Source organism: Alligator sinensis, unplaced genomic scaffold, assembly GCF_000455745.1.
Source record: "Alligator sinensis unplaced genomic scaffold, ASM45574v1 scaffold1621_1, whole genome shotgun sequence".
Taxonomy (NCBI): Eukaryota; Metazoa; Chordata; order Crocodylia; family Alligatoridae; genus Alligator; species Alligator sinensis.
This window is the reverse complement of record NW_005843006.1, coordinates 132,017-146,428: the sequence shown is the minus strand read 5'-3', so window position 1 is coordinate 146,428 and position 14,412 is coordinate 132,017. Positions and strand designations below refer to the sequence as shown.

General features: G+C 38.7%; 1 protein-coding gene across 1 annotated transcript in view; it reads right to left on the bottom strand.

Moving 5' to 3' along the window:
- Positions 1–14,412, bottom strand: part of DENND1B (DENN domain containing 1B) — a gene marked incomplete at its 5' end in the record, with an annotated part of 194,116 nt that overhangs the window by 74,720 nt on the left and 104,984 nt on the right. Inside the window, 2 exons of the mRNA XM_006036702.3 lie at positions 309–410; positions 4,782–4,827. Coding sequence (XP_006036764.1) covers positions 309–410; positions 4,782–4,827 — 148 coding nt within the window. The remainder of the gene's footprint in view (positions 1–308; positions 411–4,781; positions 4,828–14,412) is intronic.

Here is a 14,412-nt window from a genome sequence, read left to right as displayed (position 1 = left end):
AGGAATGCCTACTTTGTAATATAATGATTAAGATGAGATGAAGAGACTCTTGCGTTTAAAGCAGCTATGCCTAATGAATGCAGCTAGCTTTATAATTATGATCCTACTTTTACAATAAGGAATATGATGTTCCATTCAACATCTCCTCAACTGTCAAAAAGGTAAAAATCTTAAATATGGGTCTTCAGCTGGTGTTTTTTCCCCTTATTCCTTTTATTTCAGCTAGCAAAAGCAGACAAAAATAGGTATAAGTAATTCAAGCAATGGGGAGAGAAAAAAAAATACTATGCAATACCCATTAGACTTACCACTTCACTAGGCAGGTTGTTCAGGTCATTAAATGGGGTTTCTAAAGTGTTTGTGTCAACATTTAACAAAACCACATCGTCCAGTGATCTATTTTTTACTTTCTGTTAAGGAAAAAAAATACAACTGTGTATGAGGACTCAAATACAATGACTTCATAAATAACACATTTTTTCTGTTGCAAAGAACTATGAAAATTATAATTATAATCATTTACAAATAATTTAAAGGTAACATCATCATGTTTCAGATCACGGATATCATTTTAGGAAGTTTTAAAAAGTACCTTCCTCATCAGAGAAAAGCAAAGATGCATAAATATAAACACTCTGCAATAGTCACACATTTTCTAAGGAACATCAATATCAAAATTAATCATTTTATTCGGATATTTCTCAGGCCAATATATGTTCTCAATTTAAACCCAGGCAATTCCATTGTTGGCAATGGAGTTTCTCACCAATCTAACTGAAGATGAAATTTGATCCTTCAATACCTTTTCTGTTTTGACCACTAATAAAATAGTTCACAGAATTTAATTTTTTATGAAATCTAAAATACTAAAATGATGTATGCTTTCAGTATAATTATGACCACTTACATGGAAGACAGAACATTATAATTTAGCAACTCCTGGAAAATATATCAGCCTAGTGCCTATCTTTGTGTTTCTAAATTTCCATAGTCACACGTACATTATGTGACATAATTGTTTGTTTTTTTAAATATGAAATTACTATTTACCTTTGGGGAAATTATAATGGTAAAATGAACATACTGTAATCTATAATACATTATTAAAATACCTTTTTAGAAAAATAATTCTATTAAAAATACTGAGTTCACTCTAACAAAATCTAAAGATTTGACTAATAAGCTCTATGGGAGAAGGCTAACAAATGATTTGGGTGACCATAATGCTATAATAATTTGATGTCTTTTACATCAACATGTCAGAATAACACTGTCTGCCAGCCAAAGAGCATGACGATTGGTGAGACAGCTGCATCCACAATTCAGTCATCACTGAAACAAAGAAAGGTGCTGCATAACAGTTGAACTATGGTTGAGAAGGGCCTGGCATAACAAGATCAGCAAAAAGGGAGCAAATGGACTAAAAAAAAATCTTATTGTAAAAGGATTAGTCAAACAGGTTTGGTGCAAGATACATTTCAGAGTAAACTCATATTGTTCTCTTTAAACTGAAATCAGTAGCTTTAGAGATGAACACTATTTGAATCTGTAAGTGACAGTGAGCAAACAAAGTGAACTTATGGCTGTTTCTAACATTTCTCCCTTAGAATATCTGATCTTGTTGGAAAAAATTAGACCATTAAAATTCTTCAGTACCTGTGGCACTGATCTTCTTTCATATGGCTGTCTTGGAGCAACAATTATAAGTCCAGTTTAAGGTTAGTTAACCAGTCTAATGCTCTTGAGGAAAAGGAATGTATCTCTGCAATGTCACTGTCAAATTTGTATAAAGTGCTGTTATGTGGTCCATGGTTTGATGAGGATTGCCACATTAACTGTAGATTAATTGATAGTGCATGCTGCACACTCATTTTACTAAATGTACTAAGCATGTGATGCTATTTCCCTGACATGATGCAGAAAAAGAGAGAAACCTGAGGAAGTCCAATATCTAAGATTAGAAAGCAATGAGCATTTAAAAATTATTAATAAAAATGCAAACAAAATATAATCTGAGTAAAATTAATTATAATAATAGTCTAGCACCTTATATTTATGGAAAACAGATGGTGAAGCTTATCATGTAATCATGCTAGAATTAAAAGGAACATCAACTAATGTTCTTAACTAAGTTAAATCCAGAAAGTCTACTTGTTTTATGAAAGTAAAGGTGAAATACTCTTTCATTAAAGATCACGAGGTAAAAATTCAGACACTGGTTCTTTGGAGAAAAGATGCAAAATTGGTCCCTGAAAATAATACAGATTTCGTAAGGAACTCATTTTCAGAGGAAGTACATCTTTGAAGATTTTTTATTGTCTTGAGGGTTAAGAGAAAAGAAATATTCTCAGGTTTCAGGAGCCCTAATATCAACACAATAGCATATCTGAGTGTACCATTTTACCTGGGAACCTCTGTCATTTGCAGAGACAGTAAGGTATCTTCACTTGGTAGGCTGAACATGGGGGAAAAATCCCTTCCTTGATTTAGCTAATGTGAATTTACTCTTGTATAGAAAAGAACTTAATGAAGTCCTTAAACAGAAAATTGACATTATTTCTTCTATGAAAATCAGTAGCCAGATTACTCGCACAGGGCCAGTGATGTCTTCAAGGCTAGGTACAGACATTCAAAAAGCCCAAGGTGGAATCCAAGTCACACTGTTTTGTGTAAGCAGCAATTTAGGTTGGTAGTGAACAAACCATACATTCACCCTTTGATGGGAGAGGGAGGACACATATGCACGCATGCACACACATGCCATTTAGACCAGGTTCTGCCATTTTTAAACCAGTCTGCATGCGCCAAACTTCTGTTCTGTTACAGGTATAAATCAGATTCTGATCACTTATACCGGTATAAGTGTAATGTTTGTACCTGACCCAAATGATTACAAAATTATACTTAAGTGAGCTTCTGTCTCTAGTGTGTTACAGATTTCTCCAGGATATCTACAAACCCGTCATGCTTCTAAAATTCTAAAAAAAGGTACTTATTTTTGCATAAAAGAAAACTGCTTTATTCTTAAAGGCATCCTAATAACATGAGATTATTCTGGTACAAACATTATATTAGAGTAAGATGAATAATGATATTCAATCCTTCTTTTGAATAAAGAATCCTAACACACAGGTCCTTGGGTATTACTAAGACTCCAAGACTAAAACTTCCATGTAGGGTTCACTTTTTGAGTTCTCACGAGTACATGTCTACCAAACATCTATAGTGAAAAGCCCTAAGTATGATCCCTGGAGTCAGACCCACCCCATGCTGAGAACTGATGAGTGTTAGGTCACCTCCACAGGTTACACTTAAGGCGTGATTAACCAGTTAATAACTGGCTAATCACACCGTACACTGTGATCCAGCTACACATTCAATTAATCAATGGTGTGATAAAACAAGCAATAAGCAACTATGTTATCTGACAAAAAATGAGCATTAATAACTTTGTGGCTCATTCTTATCATGCTATTTGTTGAACATGTGGCCAGGTGCTCCCCTGTGGCTGGGAGGCCCATCAGGTGACGGAGCTCCCAGTCACAGAGTGCACCACCCACTGTCAGATGACAAGGCTCGCCGTGGGGGCAATGGTCCACATATTGGCCCCACTGTGAACCTCGTCAACTGAGAGGGATCACAGCAGCGCCAGGGTTCCATGTGCAAGCCTCATCAACTGTGGGGCTCACAGCAGCAGGTGCCCAGAATCGCAATCCTGGGCTCCCCCAGCACCAGCAATAAGGCACAACAGGATCTTGATGCTCAATCCCACAATCACACCCCCTGCTATGCACATATGGCATGGCAGGAGGCATGACTTTGTGATCATGCATCAGATCCTATGACACCTTTACCTGAATATCCAAAGGGGCTCTTAGGGCCTGACGTCAAGGCTGCCTCCTCACCTACCTTCCCCAGCAGCATACTTGGGACTCACATGGCTGCTGTAAACCATAAGCATAACCAGCAGTAACCCCACAGGTTCTTCTTGGTTTCCAGCCCTTATGAATTCTACTGCCACCCATAATAATGGCCAAATACAGAAGGAACAACAAGTAGTTCACAGACTGAAGAAAGGTAAGCACAAGCTATTTGTGCGGGCCCTAAGATTAGATACAGAGAGGGGAAGGATGGCTCCTATGTCTTGGCTTGGTTGAAGATGACTCTCAGGGGAATCCTAATTATCAGCACAGACTTATCCCAAAAGAATCTTATTTACTATCATTATCAGGAAAAATTAGAGTTGTGGCTCAACTATTTCAACACATTATTACCACCGACAACCTTATTGAACCAAGTAAGGTTACATTTTTAAGATTAGATTATGTAATAGTATATGGAATGACAACCATATACAGAGTCAGTGCTTCCTTCTCAAACTGCTGTGATGAAATTAAGTTGATTTTGCACTGAAGATCAGTGAAGCAGTTACACCCATATATTATGTTGGGATCCAAATATTTTAAATACAATGTACAAGGGAATGCATACAAAATGATTAAATATAAACAAAATCATGCTGAAAAATCTGAATCATATTTCAAAACCTACCTTTCTTCCAAAAATGTTACCTTCACAGTGCTTCTGAATGTTTGAAGTTAATCATTCCATTATGATATAATGTTACATTAGGATTCTTAGGCAACTTCAGTCAAATTATTCTCTATAATACATATAATTCTATCAAATGAACTAACCAATTATTATGCCAAGGACAGAAATTAAATATTTACCGTTTTAAACATATACTACATGTAAAGGATAGGTTGAAAATTACTAACCTCTATTAAGCTTAAGTGAACTCCAATAAGATACGGCATTGGTGCACTACAATAAAAAAAGAAACAAAAAAAAATTCAAATTCTTTGGAAATAAGAATGGTATGTTAATCTACTAAATACGAAATAAATTAAAAAACCCTCTCCACACAGCAGTCTCCAGGTGGCTTACACTGTTTCAAACAGTATGACATGCTTGCATATATTTAATCTAGATCAAGCATATCTAGATTTAATATCCAATAGAAACAAATTCTCCAAAAATACTAGACATGGTTCCTGACAATGGGTATATAGTAAGATGGTTAAAACTAGTTGACAAGTTTGTCTTAAGAAGCCTACAAGACATCTTGAATTAGCTTTTTCCACCTTTGCTGAAAGTTTGGGTTTAAATAACATGGATAACATATTATAAATGCTGCCCCAGAGAAGTCATTAATTGGCTCTCAAATCATTTTAATTTGACACTTACATAACATTCTGGAGTGTGTGTTCTTTACCGACTAAATTCAGATTACTGCATCATCACATCGTAACACAAAATTTGTAAAAACCTAGTCTAGCTCAATTCTCTGTACTATGTGATTAACAATCTGGGTCCAAAGCCCTTTCATAGCCTAGCAATTAACCCCAACCTCTGCTAATTTAAAATTTGCATAGTATGTTACTAAAATATAACTCGCAAGTTTCTTATTTTCACTTGTGAATAAAACTAGGTGCAAAAGACTCACAAACAATATCCTAAAGCTGAATCTAAGTTTCTGTATTCCGCAAAGCCAGCGGACTGAGACCACCAGTCCTACTAATTTACTATAGTTGATCTGTTGAATTTACAAGGTACTTATCCAGTACATTTCAATAACTTGTTAGAAGCAGTATAGACAGAGGGGGATGGGGTGACACCATGTTTCAAACAGATTTAATACCAAACTATAAAGTATTGTATACATCATGGAGAACTAAGTTAAAAAACAGGAACAAGAATAAGAGACATGGGAATCTTAGATGAAAGTGCATTGAGAAAACATTGATGGCCTGTCATAAGGTCCTTTTTTCCCCTAGTAATCCATGAACTTTCAGTCTCCAGTGCTTCATGGATCAAGAACATTTGGCCCCTTGTTATGAATTCATAAAGTTTGCATGAGTGTGAACCACTGCTTATGAGTCAGCAGTTGGAGTGAGTAATCACATCACTTTCAATCCAGTAGTTAACTAAATCTGCCAATATTACATATGTAATGATTAGATGCATGTTACGACTTCAGATTCTTGTTAAGGCAATATTATCTTTGGTAATTACCATATTTTTCATGCATCACATGGTCACACCTTGGTAGATTTTGTTTTGGGGAAGGTAGAGTGGAAAAAAACCCCAGGTTTTTTCAGAGTTATAGCTGCACAGAGCAGGTACAGAGCCCAATCTTCAGCCTCCTCTTCTCCCTTTCCTGCTCAGGCAAAAGCTACAGTTTTAACAGTTTTACAGCTTTTGATTGCGCAAGCAAAAAGCTGAAACTAGCTGCTGCTGAAAACGGGACTCCATGTGCAGATCTAGGATTTTGAAAAGCAGTAAAAGAGTCTGCAGGATGGTGAAATAGAAGAGAGAAGGAGTACCTAACAGAAAGCAAAACTGGCTTGACAAAATAGCTTGATTCTCAGAACATCAAGATAATTAAAAAGGGAAAGGGCAATTAACACTTATGGAGTGAAGAGCAATTAGCAGGAATTAGGTATATTATAACAAGCCATTAAGTCATTTGGCTCCCTCAGCACTGCCTGAATAGAAATGCCACTAATGTTTCTAGACAGTTGGTTTTAAACTTTGGGTGGAACAGGAATCAAAGCTGTGTGTGAATGCACCAGTGCACAATTCCTTGATCTGCCCCTGAAGACTCTGCACCTCTCTCCAGGCAGCTCCTGGAAGGAAGAGAAGAAAATGAAGCAGCAGCCACCTTTCAGTATCCCCAGGGTCTGGGCAGAAAATCAGCTTCCCAATTTAAGGTATGTACCCACATTTTAGAAGGCTAATTTTTAGCAAAAAGGTGTATGTGGTATAGGAGTACATACAAAAATAGAAAGGAATAGATTTATAATACATGTGACCTACTGTACTAATTAAGACTACATTTTTTCTTGGATTTAATTGATAAGACTATATCCAATGTATGACATCATCAGAAAAAAACTGACAAAGCTGGTATTTCACAGAAAATACCTACAGAAAAAAGTGTAAACTAGTAGCAGCCACAGCCAGAAATGGAGAAATAGTTCCAAGGCTCATCTTATCACACAAAAGAAGACAAAGAAAACTACAGAAGTTGTAGCGCATAATAGAACATGAATTTAGATGAATGAAACTGGTCTCTGGTGGCCATCAGAAAACATAGATAAAGCTTTGGATGAATATGAAAGAATTATACTGTTCATGTAATTATTTAACAAAGTTTAAGATTATGGATTTTTTTATACAGATCATATATTTTTTAATTGATTTCACATTTGCTTTCTGGAATTATTTTTCATTTATATGCTGGGATAATTAAAAATATTCCCTACCATGGGGAAGGCTCTCCCACCCATGGCATTATTGGAGCCTGCTTTAAGCATATAACAAAATAACAGCAGACTACAATAAAGTCTGATAAAAATTAGAAGTGTTGGACACAATAAAATTCTCCCTAATTGGCACTACAGAGTTTGTATACAAAGCAAATGTTGTATAGTATAGATCAGTGGTTTTCAACCTTTGTTCATTTGCGGATGCCTAAAATATTTCAAATGGAGGTGCGGACACCTTTTAATTGTAAGTGTATGTATTCACATACTTTTGATTAATCATAGTAATCTTTTGCAGACCCCTTAGACACAGTCTGCAGATCTGCAGGGGTCTGCAGACCACAGGCTGAAAGACACTGGTATAGATGATAGCCTGAAGAAAAACATCCCATATTTTATCTTGAAAAAGATGAGCAGACACTACTTTTGAACACAAATATTCAGTGGTGATTAAACAAGTGATTGTAGCATGTCCATTCACAAAAAAAGAAGGGGATGTGATACTAAAGCCTAGTGTAAGCCAATAAAAGCAAAAGCCATATTTATGGCTTGACCCCACTTTTCTCACTATTTGCAATTCCCTGTATTTTCTAAGACCACATGATTTAAAGTTATGGATATATTATATCATATTATATTACTTATTTTCTAATGATTGAAGTCAGACCCTTAATTTTACATTTCATAGGCCAGGTGCATCTGTTTTTCCTAATTCAATTGGGCCCTTCCACACAGCTTGGTTTTCCAGGTGTGTAACCACAAAAGAAGAAAGAAGCCCAAAGGTCAAGGTGTGAGCAAGAGAATGACATTTCAGTTGTCTTCTGAGCAGCTTCCCCAAGTTGCCAGATTATAAGTGGCAGCCATGATATTCCGAAGACTGTTCATCTCATTTGCTGTTTGAGGATCCTAACTGTGCTTATGCATGAAAGAATTGCTAAAACCCTCCCCCTCTGCAAAGAAGGTAGAAGTTCTGAGCATGTTCAGTGGTACAACTCTAGGCATGCCCTGAATTTTATTTTGAAAAATACAGGCACTTACAGAAGTAATCTGGGCATTTTAAAGATTATATAGTGCTAGCACAGATAACCTGATATGGAAATATTGGTTAAGATGAACAGGGCTAGACTGAAATACAGTAGGCGTTTCCAGAACCCATACAATGGATAATAACTCCTGCCAAGAATTCCTTAGCACTCGGAAGTGCACCTTAAGTGTTCAGTTGGTGTTGAACCAGAATATACGGTATTGGTGTTGAACAAAAATCTCATAATGACACTGCCATCAGCAGCAAAATGGTACGGTGATCCCCAAGTTCAGCTTCAAAGAACTATTTTCTAAAAAAATATTAATTACTGTAACTAATGCTCTTCAAGGTAAACCCACATCACTTAGCCTTTTTCCAACATATACCTTAAAAAAAGTTAACCTTAATATAACAATACAAACTTACATCTTTAAAACTCCATATAGTGAACATTTTTAAAACTGTCTTATAGTGTATATTGTATTTATTTTTGCAAACTAAAATTTCTGGGCTCCTATAAATGTACAGGGAGGCTGCTCCAATGTGTTGTAATTACAGCACATTAGAGCAGACTTGATTAACTGTGTCTGCTGGAGCATGGTAATAACCAAAAAAGGGGCGTATAGACTAACAACTCTTCAGTCTAACTCTCTGAAGGCTACTTTCATGGCAATAGTGACACAGATTATAAAAAAACCTGTGATGAAAAAAGAGAGGTAGTTACCCATGTTAGTCTAAAGTTAGGCAGAATGGCAAGGCAGGCTGGCACCATAGGATGCCTGTAGATGTGCAGGGAGGCTGCTCCAATGTGCTGTAATTACAGCGTATTGGAGCAGACTTGATTAATCAAGTCTGCTAATTAGCCTGCTCCAGCAACTTCCACATCTCATGCATCAGCGTCCCCGTGCTTCAAAATGGCGGCAAGGGCACTTTAACTAAAGTTTGTTTGATGAGCTTTAGTTAAAGTGCCCCCACTGAGGACATTTCAATTAGAACAGCTTTTGAAGCTGATCTAATTAAAGTGCCCCACCCCTGGAGTCTGCCCTTATAGACTAACTTATTTCAAGAAGTATGAACTTTCATATCCAACAGTTTATTTTGTCATACGCTAACGAAGTAGGATGTAGCCTACCAAAGCTTCTCTGAATTAGTCTAGAAGGTTGCCACCTTGCCCAGCCTTCTATAATGGAAAAATTATATACATCAAGTAGTTAATTTATACACACTAATATTCTGCTGGTAAAAAGTGGGATGACTTTTTCACCTTCAATAGAACTATCCTGATTTACAACAGCTATGGAGCTGATCTATTAACCCTACCATTAAAAATAATAATAATAATAATAATAATAATAATAATAATAATAATGTAGCATACTAGTTTCTTCTATTTTTTTCCTGTTCTCTTTTAAAAGTCTGAATCCCACTGGCAAAATTTAACTGATAGTACTAAAATCAAATTTTAAAGAAAAAGGCCCCTGGCAAGTAAAGGTGCAGTGGGATCTGATGTGGGAGCCCCACAACTGCATTTCCCACTTTGCTACATGTGCATGGCAGGAGGCATGACTGGGATCCAGCATCAGATCCCAGCATGCCTTACTGCTGGTGCAGGGGGAGACCAGGATCATAATCCCAGGCTCCCCCTGCACCCTGCAAGCTCTTGTGGCTAAGAACCCTGTCAGCTGATAGAGTTCCCAGCTGTGCGGGTCACCATGTGATCCTAAGGGTGGGAGCTCCCAGCCAATCAAAGCTCCCAGTCATGGGAACACACGATGTACCCCCGTGGTTGGGAACCCCATCAGCTGATGGCTCCCAGCCTGGCCACACACTCAATTAATGGCATGATAGGAACCAGCCACAAAGTTATTACACATTTTTTGTATAATGATTTTGTGGCTTATTCCTTGTTTTATCACACCATTAATTGCATTTGTATGTGGCTGGCTAACAACATAAGATATGATTAACTGGTTAATCAGGTCTTAAGCAAAACATGTGGCAGGGGCCTAACAGTACAGAATCAAATAAACAAACACTCACTTAATATTTATGAAATCAAAATTGCAGCTAGATGGAAACCCAGTTTGATCAATTTCAGTAAAATGGAACTGTAATGCTACTGGATTACATTATAATAAAAATATGAATATACTTACTATCATGTTATTGGGAGCTGCTATAAGCCTTCCTACTTACTAACCTCTGATACAGTTCAAGGCTTATACATCTTGTTACCAAAAATGTTATTAATCTAGAGCATCATTTCCTAAAATAATTACTATGTTATTCAGAACATATAAGTTAATTGGAAAATAATTGTTCCACTCTCATGAAAACAGGCTTCTGTATGTCCTAATACAGAATGGACTAAATCTCATAAAAAGACATTTTGCAACTCTAACTGGAATTTTCTAATTATATTACATTCTTAATAGAGGTTCAGTAAAACAGATGCTTTATCATCCACATACAGAACTGTCATACATTCTTATTCCAATAAAGTTATTTTGCCAAGAAGTTATACAGCAAATTCAACGTTTTCTTCCTGCATAAGAACTGATTTTATTTCAAATGCAATTACAACATTAATGCCCAAATTTAATTTATATAAAAAGAACCCTGAAAGCAGACCACCCACTGGTTTGAACGCAAGAATATTCTGTTGGTTGCTGAAAAGTAGGAGAGAAACTATTCATTCATTTAAAAAAATTCAGAAGTCTTTCTGTATGGTCTTCAACAACATGCATTCCTAATTGAATAATATATAATTCATGTGTGTTTTCTCCTTCCAGATTTGAACTGAATAAATACTCTGTCTGATGCTTTACTGTCCTTAGAAAAAAAGAAATTATATTTTATCTTCTTTCACAGCTGTTCCAAGTTCCATGTTTATAGTAACTCAGGGTCAAGCTACACCATTTAAGGAAACCTCTATAAGTATCAGTGGTACAACAGTACATGGACTATAGGGACTTAGAAGTAAGTATGTAAGGCCTGAAAAATATGCTTTTCTTGGGCCACCCTGGAGGCATCATCATTCATGCAAGAAAAATTTTATTTCTGTACTGTTCCAAATATACTTGTTCAATTTAATCTGCAATACATTACAGATATAATTGTACAATGGGACTATAAAAGGTTTGTTCACTAAACATTGCCTTGAAAGAATGTTAATAAAATCATTATTAATCAATGTATCTTTCTTTTTAAACCCTCAAAAATTTCCTGTTGAATAGTTTAGATAATTTATCAAGTTCTACCCTCCACAGGGCACATCTACACAAGATACTGAATGTGCAGTAGCTGAATAATACTGCATAGTAGTGTGTCACAGCATGGACAGTGCTAATACGCTGCTACGCAGTATTATTAGGCTACTGTGTAGTAGTGTCACTTAAAAGATGTCTACCAGCACTACTGGACAGTAATTCCGGTTACTGCACATTTATTTAGCGCTTGCCAATATAAGCCCTAAATAAATGCACAGCAATGACTGAACAGTAGCCTCTTGTATACATGCACCCATTGAAGTGTTTTTGTTTTGTTTTGGTTTGGTTTGTTTATCTTTTAGAAATGAAACTCTTCAGACTTATGGTCCAAATCTTTCCAGTACTTAATGTTTGAATATTTCTTACATGTGTGATACAACCCTTACATGGAGAATGTGTATGAGTCAGTATCCAGATCCATCAGGCAGATTATTTCTCTCTCTCACTCTCTCAACAGTCCGTATATATATACACACTGTGACATTCAGTAATATATGAGAGAGAGATAGAGAAATAATCTACCTGATGGATCTGGATACTTAGGGATGTACGAAACGGGCCTTATTTGATTCAGATTCAGCACAAATCGGGAACAGTAATTCAGTTTGTTGATTCAGATCACTGTCACAATTTGATCTGGCTGAATCCGAATCTGAATATTCGATGCTGATTCAGAGTGTCACAGAGCACTGAGGTGCCCTGCTCCTAGAGAGGGGAAACTGCTGGGGAAAAGAGCCCTAGCAGGGAATAGGAGTCCACCTGTGGGTTGCCAGGGCAACTGGAGGGAGCAAATGGCCACTGGGGGGGACAAAAGGCCCCCCCCCTGCCAGCAGTCAGCTGCCTATAGGAGGCAGGGCCTGGCTCCAATAAAGCCTAGAGGCTGAGGCCAGGCTGGCAGGTCCCGGCCAGCAGCCAGAGAGGCAGGAGCTCCCTCAGCCATGATACGAGAAGCAGTGGGAACCGCAGGTACTGCCTAAGCCAGATAACAGAAGGCAGCTCTAAGATGCCGGAGCAATGTGGTTACAGCTAGGCAGCTTATAGTTATGTTGTAGCCTAGGGGCTTGTGTTCTGTTTTGTTATTACACCAGTGGTTTGGGTGAGGCTATAAGGGGTTGAAGGAGGCCTCATAGGGACCCACAGTGGTGTGGGGGCCCCAGCGCCAGAGCAGGCACAGCGTTCTCAGCGGGGAACCCACAGCAGCATGGGGACCCCGGCGCCAGTGAGGGCGCAGTATTCTTAAAGGGGCCTCATAGTGGAGTGTGAGGACCCCGGCGCCCAGGAGAGCGCAGCTTATGGGGTGCTTGGACCCCAGCCCCAGAGAGGGGGCATTTTGAGAAGCCCCAGTGCAGGCGTAGCAAGCCCCAGGTGGGGCACTATTGAGAAGCCCCAGCGCAGGCTGGTACAGAGAGCCCCAGGAGAGGGGCGACGTTACAGAGATGGCCCAGAGTGGGCGCCGAGAGCCCCGGGAGAGGGGCAGCATTAGAGGAGCGCCCCGAGAGAGGGCGGTTAGACTGAGAAGGCCCAGTGCGGCTGCAGAGAGCCCTAGAAGTGGGCGGTTTGATTGAGGAGGCCCATAGTGTGCACAGGAGGCCCCAGAGAGTGGGCGAGCGTACAGAGGAGGCCCGAGAGACGGGCGGTGTATCTATAGAAACAGACCAACGTCTATCCCATCTGCGAGGCTTGGGGTGTGATATCAGGGGAGGTTGGAGCCATGCATAGCCCATAAGGCTAGGGTGCTCCGAAGCACCCATTGGCAGGACAAGACCCACGAGGGGTCCAGGAGTCTACAGGACTAGAGCGTACATCAGACCATGTCCAAGAAGACATGAGGCAGCCTCCCAACCAATTTAGACCATCAAAGTCGTGGTGGGTGAGAAATAGAGGGTGCCCTTGGGCCAACTTGACATGGAGAGGGGGCCTTAAGGAGCTCACGGCCCTCCTGCAGGACCCCACTGTTACAGAGAGAATCAGTGATTCGGTCATAAACACAGCTTTAAATGTTCTTTCTACATACCTCGAGGTACCAGGCATAGCTCGTGAACACTGAGATGGTGGGGTGGATGGAGTGTCCCAGAAGAGCGCAGAAGTGGACCAAAAGTGTTTCTGGTCTATTTTTGGGCCTGCTGCTAAGCACACTGGGGATCCCCCTGAGCTCCTGTGGGATGCTCCATCCACCACACCATCACAGGGTTCATGAGCCACCTGGTACCTTGAGGTATGTAGAAAAAACATTTAAAGCTGTGTCTGTGTCCGAGTCATCGAAGCTTTCTGAATCTCTCCAAATCGATCTGGAGAGTTCCAATTCGATTCAGAGAGATTAAAGGGTCTCCTGATTTGACTTGGATTCGGAGATTCAGCCACTGAATCAGGTCAAATCTCCACTATATGTATATTAGAGAGAGAGAGAGTTTTAAAACTATTAATTTACTGACACACATACATTTTGTGGTATGTCACTAAAGTTAAGTTTACTGAACTGAATGAATGTTGTGACACTGAACAAAGAAATCCAAGTAAAAGAATGTTAATCCAGTCTACAGTTATGACATTTCCATGTCAAGCCAAAAGGAAACAGCGACAATGCTATAAAAATAACCTTATTTTGTCAAGACAGTTGCAAAATAATGACAATGCTCAGGAAAGTCTATGATAGTGTTATTATTCTTTCTGAATGGCTGAAATACCCTTAGATTGTTCTAATTGTGTTTAAGGCACAGAAAGCACGGAGAGGCTGGTCCTACAGCTATCAGTGTTCCTCGACTCAAAGCAGTCAGGGCCGGCAGGATCA